Here is a 14212-nt window from a genome sequence, read left to right as displayed (position 1 = left end):
ACGAAGTTACGGAAAGTTAATTAACAAACGGAGACATAACAAACCGAAATATACTAAACAAACAAGGTAAATACCTTTCAGAGCTCAAACCAAGCAAAACCCTTAATAATAAACAGTTCTTTCTCTTCATCCTTACTCGCGACATTAAGGATATGGCTAAAAGAGCATGATGGGTCTTATGGTCTACTAGTGGAGTATGATAAATACCAGTATTTGGGCTAGTGACCTGTTGCTCTATGGCATTCAAACTAGCTGGAGTTAGGGAATGTATAAGACTTTAGTTATTAGCTACCTAAGTGGCCTTACGAGCATCCGAGGAAAGCTGCTGAAAAAAAAACTGTTTGAAGAGAAGGAGATTGCATCTTGTACTTGAAGAGTCGGTGCCTGGAGCACGTGTGTTTGTTTACACACCTGGTGTCATACTTTGGAAGCTATCAGAGTCGGCGGTGAAAGCAGGGTGAGGCATCCTGTAGTACGTCCATTCTGTGACAACTAAACTGAAAAGATCTTTCACAAAATTTTACAGTTAAATCAAACTTAAAGATTCAAGATGAAATACATGCGATACGGCCCTTCTCAGGACCATGGATCTAGAGATCCAATAGCCGTAAATTTTTATGTGTGTATGTGGGGGGGGGGGAACCGGAGTACCCCGAAAAAAACCTCTTTTCACTGGACAGGGCCGAATAATTATACCTGTCCCGTGCCCATAGCTGAAAATGAGATGTTTTGGTTATTGCATATATATACATAAACACGTTGGTTAAACTTCAATCGAGATACTGAGGCGGCGTGGATGCATTTCGGGCGAATTCTTGTGTTTGCGCATTCCTTGACGTTCAGCGTTTGTAATATCAGGAAACGAGATTGATAAAACGTTATTTTAGGAGGGGGGGTTCAGCTAGAGAATGGATCTATTCAGATGGAGTGTAATTTGGGAGTCAATGATCTATTTTGATTGTTCTATTCTGAAGAACTTGTAATTTATTGTTTGTCTGTCATGTTACACGTTACCATACTAGAATAATGGTCTAATTTAAACCTTATAGATCGGGATAATGGTTCTTGGGGAGCAACCTTTGTTGCTGCCACCAATACATCTTAGCTAATTGATTTTGGTACTAGTTCTGCTAATAATATCTTTAAAGTGTTTACACCTGTCTAGGTTAGATGAGAAGGCTAGCCCTGGAAATTTAATATGGTTAGAAAAGTTTACTGTTGTATTATTAAGCTGTAACTTTAATTTTCTGATCTTTCTCCTGGACTTAATATTTTTGCGAAAGCGATTGCTTGTATTTTGATAGGATTAAGGGCAACGCACCATTTATTATATCATTAAGATACTGTAATAAGAGAGGCTTATACTCTGTAAAATTGCTGTTTAGGCGTTACTTAATGTGCTCCAAATGGCTATATCGTTTCCGTATTGGGAAGTTAGTGTATACTGTTACGACAGCGGAAGTCACGTGACCCTGGGAGCATGCGCGCTGGAGTTTCTAGAAGGATAATGAATTATCGAGGAACTCCGCGAATGTCCAAGAGTTTGCCAGGCGCCCTCTTTTTTAGTATATAAGCCCGGCAAATAAAGCCAGCGGGAGATAGATATGCAGATAGATTGAAGAAATAAATAGATAATTGAGTTAAGCGAACAGCATGGGGCTGGAGGGTTAGACCCTGATACAGTGTGTGCTCTTCGTGTTTCGCCCGATGATGAACTCAGGTTCTGTGCCTTTTATTGGGAATGGACCGAAAGTGATACAGTGACTTCACCTACCGCAAATTACCGGGTGATCTTCACCTATGTGCAAGTGTTTAAGTGTTATTCTGTAGATCTAATCCTTTCCTTTTCCAGTGATGTCTACCCAGATCGTGAAACAAGAAGAGAAAAACCTCCAGAAAAACAAGACATAGAGTAAGTAAAATCAATTATCCTAAATAGTGAACATAAAAAAATAAATAACGCCGAGTGTTGAATCTCTGTTCAACAGCCCCGAGGGGCCACAAACATCAAGATCCACGAGGCAAAGGTTCTCTCTAAAGAAAAGTAGAAGACGTCCCGAGGGAAAATCTTCGAAACCATAGAGAAACCCCAAAAAATAAAAAATATCCTAAAGTCCTAAGTAAATAGAGTGTAACTAACCATACATGAAACTTGACATCCACTGTACTATTGGGGTGAGAATTCCGATATTATGTAACTTATACCTTAACCCGTTGCGCCATACTGAATCGAACACATTTTTGTACATCGAGGAAGATTGCTATTGTGATTTGTTTTCTGTTGAAGCCTTTGGTCAATCTAACAAGGTGGCATCAGGTTTGCCTGTTTTTCTTCATTTTGATTATTACTCAGGATTTTGTTTGACTCGAGGTAGCAATTAAGTATATTAGTGTTAAGTTTTCCGTTAACTTTCCTAACGTGTTTAATAGGCTAATAGGACTATAGTTACCAAGGTTGCTATGGTCATTATTTTTAAGTATCACTTTGATGGTAGCAGCTTTCCATGTCTTAGGGTAGTATCATGATGGGTTATATAATGCAATTAGATGCTCCAAAATCGGTTCAGAGAGAGGTTTCAAGATTCGCTGTTAATACCATCTTCAACTGGTGCTTTCCGTTTGACTTTTTTTAAATTTTGTTTTATTTCTGAACGTGATATAGGACGCATGAATAAAATGTGCGAATGGTTGGCTTGCTGTTTGTATATCAGGAACACTAGCAATAAAATATCATAATTGTTGTCTACTTGGTCATTTACGTGTTCAAATTGTGTTGTGTCAAAGGATGCTAAACTCGGTGTTACAAACGTGCTTTTAAATTATTAAGCGAATATGTCAGCTTGTTTGCTATCTGTCGAAGCGGTCATGTTATTATATTTGTGTTAATGTTGCTCTTAGACTGATTCTTGGTGACCGATTTGAATTTATGCCAGAATAGTACTGGATTTACATGCGAGCTATCTATTGACAAAATCTGTCCCAGTTTTCTTGTTTTTGTACAAGCTTTCTGATATTGTTTTTGTTGTTAATAAGTGGCTTTAAAACAGGATCGCGTGTGCGAATGAATTCCCATCTTGTAATTAACTGGTGTATTTCGGGAGTTAACTTCCATGCATTTAAATCAACAACAGTGCAACTGCTTTGCTTTTATACCATTATGCTGGTATGCCAGTCTGGTTGAATGTCAGTCAATCACAATCAACATGTAGCATTATGCTGGGGTGTCAGTCTGGTTGAATGTCAGCCAATCACAATCAACATGTAGCATTATGCTGGGGTGTCAGTCTGGTTGTACGTCAGCCAATCACAATCAACACGTAGCATTATGCTGGTATGCCAGTCTGGTTGAATGTCAGTCAATCACAATCAACATGTAGCATTATGCTGGTATGCCAGTCTGGTTGTATGTCAGCCAATCACAATCAACATGTAGCATTATGCTGGTGTGTCAGTCTGGTTGAATGTCAGCCAATCACAATCAACATGTAGCATTATGCTGGTGTGTCAGTCTGGTTGAATGTCAGCCAATCACAATGAACATATAGCATTATGCTGGTGTGTCAGTCTGGTTGAATGTCAGCCAATCACAATCAACATGTAGCATTATGCTGGTGTGCCAGTCTGGTTGAATGTCAGCCAATCATAATCAACATGTGACTGTAGTCTGGTGCAGCTAATTTTCAGAGTAGAAGAGTAGCAATCCAATAATATTTGTATTTTGTTCAATGCATCCATAATTATTTCTAATACTGTATATGTGCTGAATCGGTTTCATTAATATCCACTCAAATGATCATAACATCAATTACTATAACTACCAGGGATAAATGTTTTAAATATTCAGAGTGTATAGTAGTATTGTATTACCTTACATTAAATAAAGGGTTTAAAAATCAAAGTTTACAAGCTGCACAATTTCATAAAAAAGTAGAAACGGAGTGTTTTTTAATAACAGTAAAAATATTTGTGTGTTTGAAGCTATATAATGGGCTATCTGCCCACCATGGGTATCAAAACCCAGTTTCTAGCGTTGCAAGTCTGCAGACATACCACTGAGCAACAGGAGTCCTATTCATCTCTACAATGGCTCATACACACACAACTATGCATGTAGTTTACTTCAAGACCAACCTCTGAATGCATTAAGCTACCTAACTTACATCATTTTTGGATGATTACTAAAAATGACTTTTTTTACACTTCAGGTAGAAGCATAAAAACTCACTGAGAGAAAACGTTCAATTCTTTGTAGAAGACTTGAGTTATTTTATATACATAAAGATGCTCTTTACTTGCATGAAAACTTTGGCTGATTACACAAAATCCTGTGTCAAGTTACTGGAGCTTGAAACAAACAGTATTCTATGAAGTTGTTATACATTCAATAAACAATGGAATTTACTTAAAGTGAATTTTGTTGAATAATTATCGTTTAACACATTTTAAATGAACTGTAGCATACCATATATACCTAATTCAAAACTATAAAATATTTCGTAGTCAGTGAGAAATTAAAGTGTTTTTTATTCAGTTCTTTTTATTGTTCTATTTATTCAGTATTTTGAATATACAAGTCAAATCCTCCAATTTTTGTTTAAGTTATTATGACTGTTCAGTTTCAACATATTACCCAATAAATACATACTTTTCAAATGGCTATCATGATATAAAGTTATTAGGTATTTGTGTATCGACTTTAAGTTTTTTTGTTTTTTTTAAAATCAAGCATATCTGAAACTTCATTAAATATTTATGAAGACAGTACTGAAATAAGACATTCAGTTTATGTTCACAAGGATTCAGATAACTTAAAGTTTGTGGTTTACTATGAAATTTACACAAAGTAGTGATAGACTGGAGGGAAGGCAGCTTGTTAACACCACCCACCATCAACTGTTTTACCAACAAATAGTGGGACTGACTGTCACATTATAATACCTCCATGGCTGAGAGGGTGAGGATGTTTGGTGATGGGGATCTGAACCTGTGACCTGCATATTGCGAGTTGAGCACCCTAACCACCATGCCATACTAGGCCTTAACAGCTTGTGGATAAAATACTGAAAAAATCCCATTTTCTTCTTATCCAAATGTGCATGGAGACATTTCACTGGACCGATCCAGTACTGGAGAAGAAATGCTGACTACAGTTCCAAATTAACTACGCATATATACACAAAATGTGACAAGATTTTAGTAATATGTAAAAGTCTGTTTTACACAAAAAATCAGATGCGTTACAAAGTATCTGTACTTAAGATATGTCTGTGGATTATTGTCAGTCTCAATAAGACTCGGATAACTTGGAATGCAAGGTGATATTCATTTGAAGAATACTTTTGTCCATTGTACAGTTTGTATAACCTCTAGTATCTCAAAAATTTACACTTTTTAAAATTTTTAATCTTCTCTAGCACGAACTGTCACTAAATCAGCACTGGAAGATAAAATGAATAACTGATGACAGACACCAACATTTAATACAATATTCAATGGCACTCTGTAAAAAGTTGAGGTATGTGCACTTTGACCCCCACCTGTGCACAAAAGGCTATTCAACCTTTAAATAAAATTTGCAAAAAAATGTAAACAAACATAAGAGTATAATTTATTTAAAACAAATATTTTATTACTTGTTTATAATCAGAATACTTAAAGTGAGAAAAATTATATTTCATGGAGTAATATGCATAAAATATTAACTTTACATAATAAATTGTTAAATTGTTTCATTATACATGTATTATACATAACTTAAAAATTTTATCATAATATTGCAAAATTTACAATGTTAGACAGCATTATCTTTGTTATATTATTAGTTTGTAGTATATGCTATTGAATAAACTATTTTTGTGGAAATAATTTTACACTGCCAAACTATTTGAATAAATTAATCTATTTACCATGTACTTTGTAAAAATTAGGGTTAAAAAGAAGAGTTTCATGGAGTTTTTTTGGTAAAAAATGTCAACTTTCTTCTTGCCCATTCTACAGCAAGACCTGACAAATACTTCTGTTATGTGATATCAGATGAGCTGAATAGATCACAGAACTTCATACACAGGTGCTGAATGAATGGGTCACAGAAGAAAATAGCTCATTTCGCTTATAAAATTTTGTCAAAAAACAAAATTTTTTTTAACAATCACAACCATGATGCAACCTCAGAAATGGACGAAGGTACTTAGCAATGTCAACACTGATACCCCATTGTGGCCATTCCTTTTCGAAGTCAGCTGCATTACCATGACCACCAACATAACCATTCAGGCGAGCAGCAACGTGAGACTGAATAAGCTTTGCCCCTTCAAGTCCAAGATTTTTACACAAGGCAGGATGTTTCTGAAGGAGGTACTTCTGGTGGTAGCTATAGATAAAAGTTTGAAATCCTGTCTTAATCCTCTATTTATGATTTTGGGTGATAATAAGGTGGTATTTACAGAAAATAATGACATGTAATTAATATATATACTTTCCAACTAATCTGTAAAAAAAATTTACAGTCATAAAATGTATCCAGAATAAAAATTAATGTTTAGTGTATAGTGCAAAAGTAAATTTAACACATCCCTCAGGAGCCAATGGGTATCTTTATACTGCAATTTGTTGAATGTTAAAAATAAGCTCAATTCGGAAACTCCTAAAGAGGGTGGTTTGGAACTTACCTTTGAGACAAGTTTTCATTGGTTAATTGATAAATTTTGAAGCAAAATACAGCATCCTCAAGTCTCCATACTAGCTAGTACTAAGGTCTACACACTTCGAGTAAATTCAGTATATATCCTATAGCTGCCTTCAAAGTGTTTCTGTCTGGTCATCATACTGCTGACTATCGTGATGCTTCGACCTTCCATACCGAATTGCAGGTGAAATCATTCATATCTCAGTCGAAAGCTAAGCATTAAAAAGTGATAGCAGAAGCATAAAAGGATGGCAGTTGCTTAATTAATGATGCTGAGAATGTGGCTTTATTGTATAATACTGTACTCTGCTTGCTGCACACTATCTACCTAGGTAATTCTTAATGATTCTTGAATATCTTTGCATGTCATTTCGAGACTTCCATGCTTCTTGTGCTTAGCCATTAAGCTCGTAATGCACTGATGGATTTCAATCACCTTACCACTTCAAATCACTTTTTGCAGCCTCAACATTAAGAGAATGTCTAAAAAAATTTCAGTTAAAATAAAAAAAAGTCAGATTGGTTAGTTTTTTTTTTTTTTTCAACAAAATGTCCCCCACTGGCTCATGAGGGGGGCCTATCAATATAGAAATTTCACTGTAACCATTCAAAAAACACTGGATGTATTAAAAACAAAAATGTTAATAAAATATATATACAATACGAGATATTAACTAATACATATGATAAAGCAAGTTTAATCAAGTAAAAACCAGTACTGTAACTAAATATCAAAACTTTTGACACCTAAATTATCTTCACTCCATCTTCAATTTCAGAGCAAGTTAAGTTCGAAATATATTGCCTATACTCAACTTTTTTTTCCGTACAGATACACTACATTCTTATTCATGTAGAAGTGAATTAAATAATATATACATTGTGGGTTAGAGCACAAACATCTGTTCCTTTTCTTCTTTGTTTCTAAGCACGTGAAGCCAGCAAAATTGAGGTTAACCTGGTACCTCAAAAACCTGGGGCACATCATATAATGACATATCCTATGATTTTTTCTCTGGTGTTGGATGTTCGTCTTGCAGCTGCATATTTTTTTCAAGTATAACTTTCGTTAATTTATTTTTTCATCTCCATAAAATTAAATTACATTTCATCTAAGGTGTAATCTGTTATTAATTTTTTTTTGTACCTTAATTAATTGATTACATATATTTTAGAACAACTATGAAGCGCAACACTATTGTTAGTTATAATTTCAAATCAATGAGTGTCTAGTAATAGAAATTAAAGGTAAGATAATACAAAGTTCATTAGCACTTTAAATCAGTTTATTGGGCTCATTTATACAGAACTTGTTATGGGAACCAATATGTTTGTTGGCTATATGGAAGAACAGATGTTTAAAGTCTTCAGTGGAACACAACTTTTACTATACATGAGACTATATGCCTGGTATTGCAGTTGGCAACACTAAGCGTTTATGTTTTGTACAAATCTTTCACCTATCACATAACCAAACAATTTACATTTCCAGGAAGTGTTTCATTCTTCAACATTACTACAACAATCTCGGAGAATACACTATAAAACAAATCAGCCAATAGTTATACATTTTTAAATTACACATCATTTCACCCTTTTATAAACAAAAAACAATTCTTAAAGGTCAGTTTCTTTGGATAAGAAGAATTTGATCTAATGAAGTCACTTTTAAAACAGCTGATGAAATGTCATCTTTTTCTGAAAACTGAGAGTATCCTAAACACTTTGTATCGAAAGTCAGAGATATGCACTAAGTACTCCCTGTGAAGACGGTTTAAAAATCGGACACAACAAGCTGCATAAGACAGCTACTATTATCTTCTTCTTAATTTCTGTATACATAATTCAAAAAAATTTGGAATTCTCCTTAATGATTCTACTACATCACAAAGTTTTTCTACTATGCCTCTGTTCTGTAACAGATGTGAGCAAAACCTCAAAAGATATATTAGTCTATTCACACTCGAAAACAGACCAAGAAATTACACCCTAAATGTAGTAAGAGATGTAACAAACCTAGATGTGTCATTTGTGGCTGTACTGATTCTAGAACCTTTATATGTGGACCCAAGTCAATTCATGAAATCTCTTTGATATCCACCTGCATTATTTATTTCTTAATCTATATACAGCATAAGGAGTTTTAGATTGGTGTAATTTCATGGAGACTGGCAAATCAACTTCATAAACATTGAATAAAACTACATAATAACAACCTTGAATTCAACTTTGTGAACACTGTTTCACTGATTTATTCATCAGGATTTCTACTTAGACATGTACCAATAGACAAAACAAAGAGGACAAGAAACAAACACAATATAATTTTTAAATTGGATACTGAATAACTTCATGGAATAAATAAAATTTATTTTTCTGTGATCACACTTTTTTTTTAATATTTAACTATATCTTGTTCAAACTGTATGCAAATGCATCCGCTAGACTAATTCAAAGTGTTAAACTTGTTTGTTTCTTTTACTAGACACTATAACTGTATTTAAGGTGTATATTTATTCTAAAACTCATTGTCTCATTTTGTCTTGCTTTTATCCCAGTACCAAATCACATTACTTATACACGTGTATTTTGAATTTAACTGTTGCTCGAAATGTAACTGTAATAAGTCCAGTTTTGTTTGAATTTGATGTATTTTTTAAAAAAAGTATGTTACATTTCGAGTGCCTTAATCTTCCAATGTGATGCACATTCTCTTATAATACTAAAACACAGAGGTTAGTTATATAGTATATGCATATAATTGGTATTATTTTGTCTAAATTTGAAATTCTCTTTTTCTAAAAATACACTGAATTAACCTTGAAATTGTATATATGTCTATAGACCTATTACATGTTACAAAAGATGTATAATAACAGTTTTGGTTTACAATATAATCTGTACATTACAGTTCCTATAGCTACAAACTATCAATACCATTGTACTTACTTCTCAGCTTCATAGAAAGTTGATGCCTCCAGGATTTGTGTGGTAATTGGTTTTGAATGGCCTTGTTGCATATACCCAAGCGTTTTTTCTGCAAGCTCTTTTTGTTCCTTGTTGTGATAGAAAACAGCACACATGTATTGCTTGGAGTGGTTCTGCAGTGGATTATGATTTGACCAAAATATTTCTAAAAGCTCCTCATATGTGGTAGCTTCTGGGTCATATTCGACTTCAACAGTTTCAGTGTGATCTCCCCTATAAAATTTATTATATCAGGAGAGTTAGTTTTCTGTTCATCTATGAAAACCTACTTTCCATACAAGTTATAAACAACAGATTTTAATCAAGCTTGTATAGCTTGGAGATGAAAAAAAATCTACTGATTTTGAAGTTAAAAGGTGAAAGACACCATTTCAAAAGATTTAAAATTATTATGCATGCAATAACTCAAATTTTGGTCAGTGGATTTTGCTTCTTTTGCTTGGGAATGGATAGGACAAACATAGGAAAATGACAAGAATATCAAGGAAGTCACATGAAACATTTAACCATTGATGTTTTGACAGTGCATGCTACATAGGTTGTATAGTAAAAGCAAACAACATTCAGAACATATCTGAATGTTGTTACCAATTGTTTTCCATCATAACAATGGGCAAGAACTTTTCCAAGATGATAATGCAACACTTTATTCTGTGTGAAGTTGACTTGAATGATCTTCACTTACCGGCACCAATCCAAATGAACCCTGATTTCACATTTATCATACTTCTCTAATGAAATTTCTGATTCATTATCATACTCTTGGACAAATAAACAGGGCATCTTTCAACATCTTATGAAGGCTATGCCATATTGCATCCAAGTCATTATTGTGGTAAAGTTTTCAAACCTAATATTGGCAGGGTGGGATGGGTCTTAAAAGAGTGGCATTTGGTCAGTCTACTTAACTTTATCAGGCCGGGTGTGTCAATTTGATACACCTGTTGTATATTTTGTTTCACCGCTTTGAAAAAATAATGGTTGAAATAATTTGAAACATCCGAAGAACTGTCTACAGATCATTTATAAGACTTCACAGCTCTGCAATTTTAAAAAGATTTAGTTATGCTTCATTTAAGAAAATTGTCTTCTTGCATTTTTTTAAAAAGTTTTCCTACAAAGTTATTTTATAAAACAGTGAATTTTATTTTTATTCAACAAATACCACATGCAGTTTCACTATGTTTATTATCACTTGTATACACTAACTTTGTACCATAAAAAAAAAGCAAACCAATTATTTAAATTGTTAATCATAAGGTTTCATTTCATATATGTAACAAATTTTAAACCCATCTTTGTTCAATTACATATTTTTTTGTTTACATTTCTTTTTGGTGATTTTCTTTGCCCATTCAAGCAGTTACTTAGGCAAATGAAGTCTAATACAGCAATCTTGTCAGCAAAAATGAAACTTGACATAGTTGATTGGAGCGCAAAGTCAGTTAAAAGTGCCTTACTCATTTATTTCATAAAAAGCATTCCCTATTATACTGCAATATCATCGTTCAAATGAAGTATAAACTTTAAAAAAAAACAATCACAGAAAATATTTTTCCATTACCACTTTGTGTTTTATTCTGTAGTTTATTAGCCTGTCCTATATATGCAGTAATGTTTATTTTTAAACTAAATGTAACTTTAATTATCTGAACAAACATCAAGTTTGAATATAAAAGAATTATACATTTTCTTATTTGTCCCCTTTGAATTTCGAACTATAACTTTGAGCATAGAAGATGCACTTTTTTTAAAGTCCTAAGAATGGTTATTTTTGTTTTGTCAGTATATTTTGTTTACTTAAATTCTTAAGTATTGCTAATGTAATATTATATTATCTATATATATATATATTTAAAAACTTTATATACACATATAGATGTTAAAACTCACAAAAAACTTTCTTTATCATTTACGCATTGAGAATCGAAAACTACCGAAATAAGAAAACAGAGATGAGACAAAAAATATCTAAACTGATTGGATATTGCACTATCCCAGTGGTTCCTAATCTGTTAATTGGTCCACATGATGGTTGAAAAAAAGTGTTTTCAAATACTAAAGAAATTTTTTTATAACGTAATATAAAAGTGCTTTAAAAAATTGATATTGTAAGAAATGGTCCAATAATTTTGGGATTCAGAACTAGACAATCCTCGGTTGGAAACCCTTACACTATCCGATGAAATCTGATCTGATAGGATATTAATTTTGCAAGGAATCAAATAGCATTTCCTTCAATGATTACCTCAAAATATTCCACCAGAATGATACCATTTACATGTGCATCCTTTGGCCACCTTCTACTAGCTTCTAAACATAATTTTCCCCAGAATTTAATAGTGGTTGTAATATAGATAGTTATTATGTAGCTTAAACATCACACCCAACCATTGTGTTCAAAATGCATGCACGTACAGGTGGTCCTGGTGGCGGCAGTAACAGGAATGGCAATCACAATCCAAGCAACAGTCTCAGAAGAGGACTGGAGAGTAAAGAACTGCCCCACACTACAACATGCCACGTTCCCTTAAAGGGCCAGTAATGGCTGCTCACTTTTGTGCATAACTGTACATCCCTGTGCACATCCTTATTAAATTAAAAACAATGAAGAAATAACTAGTTTAATACTATACCATAATGAAGTGGGAGCTCATGTTTGCCCCAACTTTTCAATGTGTATGGCCATGTCTACTATCTAATCCAAACATATAAGATATTTGACCAAAACTAATATTTGTCCTATCCCTACAAAAACTTTCACCTTTAACCTAATCCTCAGATACTACTGATATTTTCAAAATTCATCTAATGTATTCATTTTGCCACAAAGGTTGGCTTTTTCTTTTTTAAGATAAAATATGAAGATTAAATGGGTTGTTAATATATTTCTATTAACTGGGGTAAACTATAATCTGGATGTTTATTTACAGCAATTAATTTTGTTTTTTCACAATTCTGTAAAAGCTTTTTTGTTTTATCAAAAAGATCTAAAATAGACCATCAATACTCTGTCTATCACAGGGAATCAAAGAAACATTTTATAATAACTATTAAGGCACATTTAATATTACAGGAGTTTAATACATTTCTGTATCAATAAGCCACAAAAATAACATGTTGTACTGTTGAGTACAAAGGAAGTTGAGTAGTGAGGACCAAAACTGAAAATTAAACTAATTCTTCAAAATATTTTAAATGTAATAACTGAAATATGATACCTAAGAAATTTTACATCAAAATTATGGAATAACTTATGGTGGAAAAGTGTGGAGTGAATTTTAATTTTTAACTATGCAGCATTGACATTTAAAAATTGATGTCTTTACACAACATGCCTGACTAAAATCAAAAGTATCAGCAAATATAAAAAGACAAATTTTTAGATTAACCAGTTGTATGTAGATGTGGTGGTTTACATTACACAACTTCAGTAAATGAAATGCCACTTCATGGAAATTTGTTGTTTTTGTAAACTATTGATTACACTAGGATTAGACCAATTAATTAACCATTAAATAAATTATTTTACATATAATCAACACAATCAAAATAAGAAATGTTGAAGTATTCATAAAGAAAAGAGGTTCTTACTTACAGGCTATGGTACGTTGGGTTGGATTTCTGTCCACCAGTATAACCCACACGTGTCCTTATAACCCCTGAGGCACATCCAAACTGTGCCTCAGGGAACCAAAATCATGATAGGGCAAATGTTGCCTTTTCTGTTTTCACATCTGGCTCAAAAAGCATCATGTCTTATAGGTATTACTAAAATTTAATGAAAAGTATGAAAATTAAGATCCCAACATTGAAACACAAAATCTAAGATTTGCAGTGTATCAGGATAGATCATTAACATCTTAGTACTGCACACAAAAAGTACAACTATGCATTTCTCTTCACTCCATCAAGATTTTATTATATACTGTAATGTATTAATTTATTTGTTAGCCAGAGGGAGATGTGGGTTTTTGATGATGCAATGGGATGCTAAGTTTATGTTAGTTCTAGAAACCTCTAGTACAGAAGTAGATTATAAAAGACATTCCATGAAGCATCAAGAGCGAGACAAGTTGAGATAAAAAGAAATTTTATTTCAGAATAAATAGTTGTTGTCAGTGTTTGTTATCATGCTATGTTAATGAAGCCATAAGGGATGTATAGAAGGAATACAAGATTGAAGAGTACACAAGGACACTGATGAGGTCAAAAGTGAAGTGCATGTGTGAAAGACATCAATGACACTACTGCTGTGCTACCTGTTACTGAAGGACATTCTTGGACTACTCCAGCCATGACACTAGCAAATCCAGTTCCAGAATTTAGCTGGCAAGTTCAACATTGGCCAATAGAGAAATCAACGGACTATAATAGAAAGCATAAAGACTTACCAGTCATAGTTTAAAATCATTTAAAGAGTGAATGGGTGGAATAGTGAACAACAAGCCATTCACCTTGCTACTTATTTAAAAGGACCAGCTTTCAATTTTACAGTCATGTAATTAGTCTAATTACACCATTTCTCTACATATTATA

The 14212-nt window shown here is 33.2% G+C and overlaps 1 protein-coding gene across 1 annotated transcript; it reads right to left on the bottom strand.

Moving 5' to 3' along the window:
- Positions 1 to 5611: 5611 nt before the first annotated feature.
- On the bottom strand, positions 5612 to 13444 carry LOC106474079 (peptide methionine sulfoxide reductase-like). The gene is given in 3 exon segments (XM_013934766.2): positions 5612 to 6370; positions 9635 to 9886; positions 13272 to 13444. Coding segments are annotated over 3 exon segments (639 nt in total). The 5' UTR covers positions 13430 to 13444; the 3' UTR covers positions 5612 to 6141.
- Between the last annotated feature and the right edge of the window lie 768 nt (positions 13445 to 14212).

The sequence above is a fragment of the Limulus polyphemus genome, unplaced genomic scaffold (genome assembly GCF_000517525.1).
Source record: "Limulus polyphemus unplaced genomic scaffold, Limulus_polyphemus-2.1.2 Scaffold6799, whole genome shotgun sequence".
NCBI classification, from domain to species: Eukaryota; Metazoa; Arthropoda; class Merostomata; order Xiphosura; family Limulidae; genus Limulus; species Limulus polyphemus.
Note: the sequence above shows the minus strand (reverse complement) of the source record. Positions and strands in the feature narration are given on the sequence as shown.